Below are 12,673 nucleotides of genomic sequence, written 5' to 3' on the forward strand. Positions count from 1 at the left end.
AGTTTATCTCTTGTGTATGTTAGTTGCTCAGTTGTGTCCAACTCTTTGTAGCCCTCCAGGCTCCTCTGTTTATGGAATTCACCAGCTTAGAATACTGGAGTGGGTAGCCAGTTCCTTCTCCAGGGGATCTTCCTAACTCAGGGATGGAACCCAGGTGTCCTATATTGCAGGTGGATTCTTATACCATCTAAGCCACCAGAAAAGCCCAAGTTTATCTCTTAACCTATCTTAATACCAACCTTTCAGGAAATTGCTGATTTTTATAAAAGGGAATATATTTAAAATTAATTCCAGAAACATGCCAACTTGAGATCCAAGGTCTAGATTTAGATATTTACCTATATAATGTCTTGACAATAGAAAAGAAAATCATAAGCTTTGTCGAAAAAAAATACAGAAAAGCAGCATTTAGGTCTTGGAATGGCCCGAGGAAGTCTATCAAACAACGAATGGACTTGATCTGCAGGTTTTGCTGCACAAAGTATTCCACAAGTAGGAATGTGTAATCGTCTTCCTCAATATTAGAAGTCTGAAGCACACAGTTCTTAAAGAAAAATGTACAACCTATGACCCTGGGGGAGCAAACATTACTCAGGAACACAGTGATGATACACAGGGCAGGGTGGACCGTGGTGTTTATCTGTCTGTTTCTTGGCCAAGGTGCTTGAGGTCTTGTTAAATGAGAACCAGAGGGTTTGGTCCGGTCGTGTAGAACACGAGGTTCCTAGTCTGATATTAAGAACCACGGACAGCTCCGGGCTGCACCAGAGAAGGCATCTTATTTTTCCATTCCTCGGAATGATAGTCCAGGGTCTCCATGTCTGATGCGGACTTTAGCTTCTGATAATAAAGCAAGCCTGCTTGTTTGGGTTTCTCTTTAACACTCATTTAAGTGTTTTTATGTGAGTAGGTAGGGAGTGCTCACATGGAATGTTCAGGGGGTGAGAGTGAGAGAAATAGTTGAAGGAACCAGTTTAAGAAAATGGCTTTATATTGCATAAATAATTAATCCGGCCGCCTTGCAAGCGGCTGGATGGGTCAGGCGGGAAAGCCCGTGGGTGGGGGCGGGGGCGGGGATCCCCGTATCGCCGTTAGACGTTCAGTGACTGCGGGGGAGAGCGGATCCGACCCGTGTCGGGTCAGAGGCGCCGCGCCATGTGCTCTGGGCTCCCGGCCATCCTGCTGCCCATCTGGCTCTCCTGGACCCTGGGGACGCGAGGCTCGGAGCCCCGCAGGTGAGGCAGGGGCTTCCCTCGGGCCCGGCGTCCTGCCTCCCGCGCTGCAGCGCAGGTCTGTGGGCAGAGGCGTTTCGCAGCCGCCGCGGGTTCGGCCTGCACCGCCGCCTGACGGGGGTCGCGGCCAAAGGGCCAGGCCGGGGAGCAGGCTGAGGGGGGACGTGTCGGGAGGAGTGGAGAGCGTCTCCTTCGCTGTTGCTGCCCGCGTCGCCGTCGCCGACCGTCCCCTCCTTCGCGGGCGGCTGGAGGCCCAGCGGAGCTGGCGGCGCGGCCCACCCCTGTCGCTGCCGGGCGCCGCGCGGTCGCGGCTGCAGCCCGCGCGCCGGGCCGGCAGAGCGCCGGGTCACGCTCCGCAGCCAGCGAGGCGGCGGGGACGCTGGGCGCCCGGGCCCCGCGGGTGCGGGAGCCGGGGCCCGGCCGGGCGCGCTGCGCGGCGGCCCGCGCGCCCCGCCCCGGCCCTCGCCGCGCGCCCGCGCCCGCGCTCCTCCCCGCGCGCGCGCCTCCCCGGCCCTCCCCCTGCGCCCTCCTCCGCTCGGGGCCAGCGCGGCGGCGGCGGCGGCGGCGGCGGCGGCAGCAGGAGCAGCCCCGGCTGCGGGTCGCGACGGCGGCGGGGCGCCCCCTCCCCCGTGCCGGGGCGCGGCGGAGGGATGTGGGGCTTTGCGGGAGGAAGGTTTTTCGGCATCTTCTCGGCCCCGGTGTTGGTGGCGGTGGTGTGCTGCGCGCAGAGGTAGGGTCGTGGCTTGCTTGCCGGGAAGCGGGCCGGGCGGCTGGCAGGGTGCGCGGGTGTGCGCGCCGGGCACGGGCGGGCGAGCCGCCGCCTGACCCGGTTCTCTCTGTCCCCCTCCACCCCTCCCGCAGCGTGAACGATCCTGGGAACATGTCCTTTGTGAAGGAGACGGTGGACAAGCTGCTGAAAGGCTACGACATTCGCCTGAGACCGGACTTCGGGGGTAAGTAGGCTGTGCGCCGCCGCTGCGGGCTGCGCGACCCCCCGCGCTGGGGGCCTGGGCGGAGGAGGGAGGCGGGGGCCGCTACCGCCGAGCTGCGGCCGCGCGGGGAGGGCTCGGCCGGCGCCCCCTCCTCGGCGGCTCTCGGGCCCCGGGGCCGCCGCAGCCCGTGCCCGAGCCTGGCTCACAGCCGTGTCGTGCACTTTCCGCAGGTCCCCCGGTCTGCGTGGGGATGAACATCGACATCGCCAGCATAGACATGGTTTCCGAAGTCAACATGGTGAGTGCCTACCCTCCCCGGGCCCAAGCCCCTGCCCCGCCGTGTGCGCCCGCCGGCGGGATCGGGACCAGGCTGGAGGCCTTCGCTGCCGGGCCGAGCTGACCGGGCGGGTGATCGGAGCGGTCCTCGCCGCGCCGGCCTCCGCCTGCCCGCGCGCCTTGCTCCGCGCGCCTGTGCGCACTGGGCAGTCGTAGGCTCGGAGCCGCGCGGAGGGCGCGCCTTCCTGCGGTGGGAAGGGGTCCGGGCTCACCGGAGCGGGCCCCCTCGCCGCCCGCGAGCTCCCGGCCGATCCCGCGGTCGGCCCCCAGGTGCCCAGGCCGCCCGGGGTCGTCTCGCCTCCTTAGCAACAGGCGCCGGGGAGCGGGGGAGGAGAGCGCAGTTGCGGGGGAGCTTGTATTCTGGGTGAGGGGGACTCAAGGGTTGCTTCCTTGTGGAGGAGGTGCTGGCCGCTGGAGAGCGCGGAGGGCGGGGGTCGGCGTGTCCTGCGCTGTCTCGGGTCCGTTTCCTCAGAGTCCAGTGGCTTTTCCGAGGGCGGGTTCGCGACATGGAACCCGGACCCAATCCGCCGGGCTCTGTCGGAGGTGCTGACGGTGCTGGAGGGTCTGGCGGGCCGTCTCTGCAGGGAGAGTGGAAAGCTAGGGAACCAAGTGTCACTTAGGGCTGTGTTAATGCGAGGAGATTCTGTGTTCTGACCTGTGGAAAGTGGAGGTCCCTGTCTGTCCAGAGGTGTGAAGTGGGTGTCACAGGCTTCCTCAGGAACCTTGAAGACAACACGGAATGAGGAGAAAAACGACCCCTTTCATTTTTTGATTGAACTGGAATACCAGGGGTTTTTGAAAACAGGTTTCATTTTCTGAGTGACACTTTAGAAATTGTGAAGATGAGAATTTGGAAAAAAAAATTTTTTTTTGGAAGAAATCATTTAGCAACTTTTCTTTCTAAAATATAGCACCAAGAATATAATGAGCCATGAGGTAGACTCCATGGATTTCTCAAGTCTGGTGGACATCAGAGTCACATGGGCGAACTTGTTTTGAATGCTTACTCCCTGGCTGTGATTCTGATTCAGTGGTGTGAAGTACAATCTTGGAGGTCTTTATTTAAAACTAGTGCTTCAGATTTTTTTTTCCCAAGCAGATGTTTTATGGACAGTTTTTTTTGAGAAACATTCTAATAACATAGAAATGTGGATGGTTACCAATAAACTAAAATCATAATTTTAAATAGATGTTTAGCAAGATATATTTAAAGGCATACACTAGTATGGATTTTGTAGGAAGAAATCTTTGACTACACGAAACTGCTGTTAATTAATTTTTTACTCTTAATCTAAAGGTTTAAAATTATGATGTGTGATTTAAAAAGTACTTTTCTTTCAGTGTATATCACTAAGGACATTTATATTCAAGTATGAACAATAAATAAACATAAATAAATAAGTTGTTTTTAAAAGCATGAGGAAGAAACAGAGACTTTATATATATTACACTAAAAACATCACATTTATTTTACTTTTTCAAATTTTTGAAAAATTATTCTGTCAAAAGTATGTCTTATGACCTTAAGGAAACAAGTTAATATATTCAAGATATACTCTGTAATCTGCGATTTCCTTAATTGGGAACTTCATATTCTACAGAGAAGAAAGTTTTGTATAGAAGTTAATAGACTATTTAGTGGATTTTTATGTCAAAAGTTATTATATTGGATGTCAAATAATGAAGAAAACATACTGATGTGACACTTTTAAGAACTTTGTACAGTGTTAAAACAGCCAGGGAATAGAGAATGTCTTGTTGCAAATCATTACACATTTCCTGTGAATGAATTTTTAAACTTAGCTATCCAGTTGTTTAGACATCATGCTGATATTTAGCACCTTTAAAAACTTCATGCGCTATGAACTGAAATGTCCCAGTTTTCTCTGAACCCAATAATAGGAAGACAAATTGAGGATACAAGCCATTATATCAAATAATCTTTAAGTGCCTATACCAAAGCCAGTAATTATGCATAATGTACCATAGCATACTTGTATGCCTTTTGTTTTGCATTTTGATGATGTTGATTTTTGTGGTTCTCTCTATGTAAGTTTATGGTAAAGAAAAATTGGGAATTGATGAAATTGGAAATTGAAGGCCATTGGATAGATGGACTAACTGGCATCTGAAATACCTTCCACAAGTGGATTGTAAAAACATCCACTAGAAAAACCTGATTTCCTATAACTCATGATCAGGATCATAGCTCATAGTCATAGCTGCTGTATTTGATCTATTTTTTACTGAAGGAACTTCAAATATATAGCAATAATTAAGTATCATTTTGGAGGTGACATTTTATAGGGAAAAAACTGAGTATGTGAGCATAAAATTAAACCCATGTTTTTAATCACGTTGCTTAAAAGCAATGCATTATATTTGTGAGCTTCCTTAATCGCCTTACTAGTTACCCAAAATTTAAGTGTTGTTAGGTTATGAAAAAAGAAAGGGGCATGCCCTAAGAGAGAGAGGGAAGGAAAGGCGGAAGGAAGGAGGCAGAAAGAGGGAGGGGAGAGAGAGAGACTGAGAGGACTTCTGACAGGGAAAGCCTTCTGAAAGAACTTATGAAGTGATACTTAAGTTGGATGGGTGACTAGGGGGAATAGAATTGTGACTGGCATAGACAGAGGAGGATATTCTGGGTTAGAGAAGAAATTGGCAAAGCTATGGATGGATAGATCAGCAGGACAGGAAATTGTGAAGGAGAGACTCAAAAGATGAAATTGGAAAAAAGTAGGACAAACCCCTGCTCACCCAGGCCCTTTTCTGCCTTGCCAAGGATTTCAGATGCTAATTAATTTTCAAGAATTAAGGAGCCTGTAAAGATTATTAAGCAGATGACTGACATGATTTAAGTGTGGTTTAAGATGAATATTGTGACAAAGATGTTAATTTAGATGGAGTGAGAAGACCAAAGTTAGCAAGAAAATTCAGGGTAAATGATCGTGGAAGCTTCTTTGAAACTGTTCTCAAATTTTCATAGATATGCTTTTGAAAACATATTTAGTGAAATAAAGATCCATTAACGTCTGAAATAAGGATATATAAAGCATGTATATCTCAAGGTGGGACAGATGTGCTCTTGTTAGTGGACACTTTGAGGGTGAACATGAAGCAAATAATTACTTTTCTCTTTAAACAGTTGCAAAACAGTCTTTATCTACTGATGGTCATATAGGTAATGCCTCCAAAGAATGCCTCTAACCTCAAAGAATTAAATAAATAGATACATTATACATATACATGTATATATCATTATGCATTTTGGTGTTTTATATTAACAATCAAAATGGATTTTAGTATTTAACATTGTTTTGCTATAACATGTTTCACTGATAATGGAGATATTTTGTATTTCCATTTTTCTTAAGCTTCTAATTTTTCTTTTTGTGTACTTTATTTAAAATTGACATATAGTTAATTTGCAATCTTGTTAGTTTCTAGTGTACATACAGCAAAGTGACTCAGTGATAAACATATACACATATATATTCTTTTTCAGATTCTTTTCCATTATAGGTTATTACAAGATATTGAATTTAGTTGCATGTGTTATATAGTAGATCCTTATTGTTTACCTATTTTATATATAGTAGTGTGTGTGTTAATCCCAAACTCCTAATTTTCCACTTCTTTCTTTTTTTAATTAGCTTACTTGACAGCAGTCAAACAAAAAACCGTTTTCTTTTACATAACTTCCCTTGTTCTTTTAGCTCTTATTTTAAATGTTCAGATAATCTTTTAAAACTAAGCATGGTTAACTAATTGTTGAGATTTGGTTTACGTATTTCTTTAAGTGAGATTGTACATATGAAAGTATACTGTCTACCGAAAAGTTTTATGTGCATGTGTTATAATTCTGGTGTTAAAATTTTAACACTGGTCCAAGTGTGAAATAAACCTGTTGAATCGATAGGTGGAGGGATAAGTCGACACAATTATTGAAAATATAGGAAATGTAAGGGAATATTAAAATATAAAACTAGAAAAGTTTAATTAAATTTTTTTTTTTTTTTTTTTTTACTGAAAGAGGGTGAAGTAGTTCTGGAACTCTTTAAAAATCATTCAGATAATAAAAACAGTATTTTAAAGTAGTCATATGACTTCTTTTTGAATTTGAATTACTAGAATAAGCCATTGTTTGATTTGTTAATTCAGAAAGAAACTGTACATTCTCAATTTCTACTTAATTAAAGTATTGAGGATATTGGGCTTCCTCAGTGGCTCAGTGGTTAAGAATCAGCCTGCTAAGGCAGGAGACGTGGGTTCAATCCCTGGGTTGGGAAGATCCCCCTGAGAAGGATATAGCAACCCACTCCAGTATTCTTGCCTGGGAAATCCCATGGACAGAGGAGCCTGGTGTGTCCATGGAGTCACAAAAGAATCAGACATGACTTAGCTACTAATCCACAAATATTACATAGAACTAGATTCAAACTCTAGTAATAAAAAGGCTAATGTTCTATGATTTAACTTGTACTTTATTTTCTGTACTTAATTCATCTATTAAAATTGAAGTGAAAGTTGATTAGTCGTGTCCGACTCTTTGCAACCCCACGGACTATATAGTTCATGAACATGTAACTACAGAATTGTTTTTTCTGATTTCATGCATATAAACAATAAACTGTTACCTTTTTTTAGTTGTGAGTTCCTTCCAGGTGACATATAATCTGCTGTGTTCAGTTATTATGAGAGCTATATTTGTCCCTTATGCTTGTTGTAGTGTATTCCATCCCCATTGATTGCATTTTCCTTTTCAAAAATGTCTCAGTGTGAAATGAGTATGGTACGTAAGAGCATGGTTTTGGAACATCCCAGCAAGCAGCTTCGGTGCTGCCTCACTGTAAAATGCGTGCAGTTGACTTTTGTGCACAACCCAGAAGCATTTGCTCTCACTTTTGTCTTCCCTGTTTTCAGAAGAGTGGGCAAAGGAGAAGGTCACCTTGGTTTGAGAGAGCTGGGATTAGCTGGAGAATTCAGCTTTTAGGCTGTTTTGATCAAATTTATGTTAATCAACTCCGCTCCCTGTGCTGCAGAGTCTGGAGTTGCTCTGCCCGCAAGGCACCCAGTGTCCAGCACCTGGCCAGGTCCTCAGGCAGGGAAGCTGAGTCCCAGGAATCCAGCTGTTGTGCTGCAAAGAGCCTAATGGGATTGGGAGTTTCAGGTTGTTTCTAGATTTATGGGAACATCTAGCCTTAGGCAAGTGCCTTAATACTCAGTAATGCAGTCTCTGGCTTCTCAGATGCCCATGGCACAAAAATGCCTGGGTGATAGCACAAAGGGCTTGGCTCTACATAGAAAATTGAGGTAAAGATACCCACACAATCACAGCCAAACACACGCATATTAGAAAACTGTCCTTTTCTGATTTCTTCAGAGAGGCTCTGGCTTAGTTCAGAGTTAGCATATGAATTGTTACTTGCTTTTGAATTGTTACTAGCATTTTAAATGTTGGAAATGTGCTGATGCTCTTGTTACCTCTTAAGCTGAGGGATGACTCAGCAGAAAGGAAGAAGTGTTTCTCTGACCCAATTGGGTTTGAAAAACCACTTACAGGAAAGGCACTCCAGGGGTAAGGTCCAGTGAGCACGTTGGCTTTGGTTCCAGGTTGCTGCGTTTAGGAGGTAAGACTGTTTACTGAGGGCATCACTTCTCCCTGGAAGTATGTTTCGTGCCTAAGTTGATTAAACATCAATGCTGGGGCACTGACAAGGAAGCATATAATGAACTTAAGAGATGGATGAGAATAGCGCTTATGTAATATGCTCTTTATGAAAGGAGGTTTCTGTTTAACATTAGAAAGAATGATATGGGAGGCAAAGGGGGCGCTTTTTGTCTTTCCCCTCAGGGAGGCTGTAAAGCTTCTGTTGCTACATCTCAGAAAATGAATCTTCTGCACATTGCCTTGTCGTGAGCAGCCTCTTCTGGAGCCTTTGCCAGGCTCAGTAGATCCTCTGTTGTGTTGCACATAGAAGTAAGTACTTGGTTTGAATTAATGGCACAAATCTGCTTATTTATATATTAAAAACTTTATAATTTTTGCCAATAAAGCAGTATGAATTCAACATCTGATTTTGTAAATCTGTCATCTTGTAAGAGCTCTTCTTTCCTTCCACTGGTAGCAGAATCTTTCTTTCTCCTATGGATTCTGTGTCATAACACTCTTGTTCAGTTGCCGAGTCGTGACGGACTCTTTGATCTCATGGACTACAGCATGCCAGGTTCTCTGTCCCCCACTATGTCCTGAACTGTCATATCATATATACTCTCATCGTGCTTGAAGCCTACTGAACATTTGGTTTAAATACATCAAGCCTATTGACCATTGGGAATCTTCAAAATTTTCTTGTGATGCATATTGAGGTATAACTTAGGGAGATGACAGCTAACAACAGCTTTATGTCATTTTGCAGTTGATGAAATGTTTCAGATATTTTGCATACTTGACCATCAAACCTGATGATCGGCTTAGTGAAATATATCTTATGGTAGATGTTACTCTCATCTCCATTTTTCAGGTGAGCAAATAGCCTTAGGAACAGCACTGATGTACTATTGATACAAAGCTGGGACTTGATCCTGTTTCTTTCTACCTTGTTGTGCTACAGAGCAATTAAAAAATGCTTTCTTAGGGCCTTATAATAGGATTTAACCTTTTCCCATGACCTTCATTGCCATCTAAAGTGGATCTTCCAGTTTACTTCTCCGTGCTCTCCTAGTCTTTCCTTTTATCACTAGCAAGTGATGATTACTATCCAGTGATCGCTATCAAGTGAGTATGATTCTGGTGTGCTTGTTTGTTTAGAGGCTTTCTTCCCCTTTTTTCCTCCCTCCTTGAGATTGTAAATCTCATGAGGCAGATCTGTGTGTCTAAGAACACCCTTTCATAGTGCAAAACCAAAATCTAACGGTTGCTATATAGATAGATACTAGTGTCTATTAGAAATTGGTTGAAAGAAAAATCTATGAGTGAAGAATGAATGAAAGAATAGATATAAAAGTACATGAATAAATAGGTAGGTGGCTTTCCAATGAAATATTTTTATAACCCAGAATTTGGGCTCATGACCAAGAAGAACCTTTTACAGGCTAAATGTGATATATGTAGTTTTTATTTTAGGGGACTTAATGTAATCAGAATTTGTATAATTGTATACAGTATAGTGGTAGTGCTAGTGGTAAAGAGCCTGCCTGCCAATGCAGGAGATATAAGAGGTGTGGGTTGGCTCCCTGGGTCAGGAGGAGCCCCTGGAGGAGGGCATGGCAACCCACTCCAGTGTTCTTGCCTGGAGAATCCCTTGGACAGAGGAGCCTGGTGGGCTGCAGTCCCTGGGTGTCAACTGAAGACACAGAGTCGGACACGACTGAAGAGGCTTAGCATGCAGGCATAGCACCTTCAGCAGTCACGTATTTTATAGCGTTTAGCCCCTCACTGGAGAGCTTTTACACTGATCTCAGTGTGGCGAGGAGGGAAGAGATTGTGGTGGCCCTGTGATGTACTGCCAGTGTAAGGGTTAATGGGGGTATTTCAAACACTAGTCACTGGTGCCTTTGTTACACTCAGTTTTGTGTCTAATTGGAAGTATACGTGACTTGAGCTTTCCTATATGATAGGGAAGTTTTGGTGGTTCTTCCTAATACAGAGGTTCATTAAGCTCTGCATTCCCTTTCTGATGGCTGTTCAGCAGTGCAGTGTAGCTGCAGTGGTTTTCATTTGTTTGCTAGCTTTTCAGCACAGTTTACTTCTGGGCCATTTATGCCAGCCATTAAGAAGACTCTTCTAGCAGCAAAATTTGGAAGACTAGGACTGAAATAGGTTTCATCTCTTGGCAATTTGTTCAGTCCTGTCAATTCAAGAGGGCTCACGATGGAGAGCTTGCCTCTGATCTCTGTGGTGGGAGATGTAGAATTCTCTTATTCCATGGTTACCAGGAGACTATATTAAGAAATAGAAGCCATTTGTAAGTGTTAACTCATGTATCCCTTTTTGCATTTTTCTGCAGAAGCATTGATATAATTAACAAAAACCTTAGCATGCATGGAACTAACATTTCAGATGAATAGGAGTATAATTAAGATATGAGAATGTCACAGCTCTTTAAAAGTTCTAATTTGTGCTTTTCCAATCAGTCTGAGAGAGGATATGGATTCTGTTGATTACATCATCATATTTTACTTAAGTTCTACAATGAAAGAATTCCTTTTATCTAAAATATTTACTAAGTCATGCTATGATGCATGACATGAAGTACATTTGTTTTATTTTGAGTTGACTTTAAAGGATAGCAAAGTCTACTGTTTTAAAGGTACATGACTCTGATTGTGTTTGGTACATATGTATAAAGTGTTTGCTGCTGCTGCTGCTGCTGCTGCTAAGTCGCTCAGTTGTGCCCGACTCTTAGTGACCCCATGGACTGGAGCCTACCAGGCTTCTCCGTCTATGGGATTTTCCAGGCAAGAGTCCTGGAGTGGGGTGCCGTTTCCTCCTCCGAAAGTGTTAGCTACTTAGTTCAGTATCACATCACTCTTCTTTTAAAATTTAATTTTTTTGAATTAGACTTTACAACTGTTAACTTTAATGAGTAGAAGGAACAAGTTTTCTGGGTCACCCATCATTACAAGTTGTTTGTGTGTGTGAATCTGTGCAAACCAAAAACTGTTTTAAAAGAGACAACAATTTGAATAATTTACTGTAATACCATTGAATTTTTTTCCCAATCATGAGGACTCTAAAAATCCATCTGAGAGATGTCTGTATATCAGCTTGAAAGACTAGACTAGTCACCAGGGACAGTGCCTGTTATGTAGAATACGCTTGGTGAATACTTGTTAAATGCATTTGTGTAACACATGACCCTTGTGATAAAACTATATCTTCTGTTTGTTTTATTGGAGAGGTTCCCTTATTTGGGTGTCAAGCACATAGAGGGCTTCCCAGGTAGCGCAGTGGTAAAGAGTCTGCCTGCCAATGCAGAAGACTCAAGACACACTAGTTCGATCCTTGGGTCAAGAAGATTCCCTGAGAAGGAAATGACAACCTACTCAAGTATTCTTATCTGGAAAATCCATGGACAGAGGAGCCTGGTGGGCTTGGGGTTGCAAAGATTTGGACACAACTGAGTGTGCACACTGTGCACAAGTGCATGAAATTAACCATAGCTTTACACATATGAATTCCTGTGAACTTGTTGCAGAAAAGACATCCAAATCCCAGAAAGCAGTGCCATTCCTATGGTCTAGAATAGTGGTTCCAAAGGTGTAGAACAAGAAGCCTTCTTTGGTGTTGGAGTGATTGCAGGAGCTGACACAAATTCACGCCTGCCCAGCACAATTTCTCACCATTGTTGTATACCATGTTTTGCCTTTCCAAAGCAGTGTGCATATTTGACGGAGAAGGCAATGGCACCCCACTCCAGCACTCTTGCCTGGAAAATCCCATGGACAGAGGAGCCTGGTAGGCTGCAGTCCATGGGGCTGCTAAGAGTCAGACATGACTGAGCGACTTCACTTTCACTTTTCACTTTCATGCATTGGAGAAGGAAATGGCAACCCACTTCAGTGTTCTTGCCTGGAGAATCCCAGGGACAGGGGAGCCTGGTGGGCTGCCATCCATGGGGCCACACAGAGTCGGACACGACTAAAGCGACTTAGCAGCAACAGCAGCAGCAGCAGTGCATGTTTGAAAGAGGTTGGGAATAACTGAATGTATGAAGAGCAGCATTGATTGTGCTATATTCCTTTTTATGCTGTTAAACATTCTGCAGATAATTCTCACCCTCTGTGTGAGGCTGTAGTTGATTGTGCCATTGAATGAGTTTTCATGTCTGAATTTTCCTTTGTTTTGGCCCTGGGCACCAAAATTCCCTATGAGAATGTAATTCCTTGTGGTATGGGGTAAAATAATGGTTGCTTAAGAGAACACATGCGTACCCATAACTGATTCATGTTGATGTACAGCAAAAACCATCACAATATTGTAAAGTAATTATCCTCCAATTAAATAATTAAAAAAAGAACATTGTTATATACAATGTGCATATGTGCCCCATAATCAGTGTTTCTGCTCGAATAATATTGGAAATTATGTTGGAGATGTAAAACAGGTTTCTTTACTGCAGGAATTGTCAAGCCCTTTAATATGTCAATGATTTTGTAAATCTTCATTGG

At 44.2% G+C, this 12,673-nt stretch overlaps 1 protein-coding gene across 4 annotated transcripts in view; it reads left to right on the forward strand.

The window, feature by feature from the left end:
- Positions 1-1,077: 1,077 nt before the first annotated feature.
- The window catches only part of GABRB3 (gamma-aminobutyric acid type A receptor subunit beta3), a 287,930-nt gene continuing 276,334 nt past the window's right edge, over positions 1,078-12,673 (forward strand). The window contains exons 1-3 of one of the 4 annotated variants that reach the window (XM_086365393.1): positions 1,078-1,235; positions 2,094-2,185; positions 2,395-2,462. In XM_086365393.1, coding sequence (XP_086221519.1) covers positions 1,156-1,235; positions 2,094-2,185; positions 2,395-2,462 — 240 coding nt within the window. In that variant the 5' untranslated portion in view covers positions 1,078-1,155. Of the gene's footprint in view, positions 1,236-1,753; positions 1,963-2,093; positions 2,186-2,394; positions 2,463-12,673 lie in introns of those variants that run through there. The other 3 variants (XM_086365395.1, XM_086365394.1, XM_086365392.1) reach the window with 3 other exon arrangements.

Source organism: Bos grunniens, chromosome 21 (genome assembly GCF_055505025.1).
Source record: "Bos grunniens cultivar Pamir isolate PY7600 chromosome 21, Bosgru_T2T1.0, whole genome shotgun sequence".
Taxonomy (NCBI): domain Eukaryota; kingdom Metazoa; phylum Chordata; class Mammalia; order Artiodactyla; family Bovidae; genus Bos; species Bos grunniens.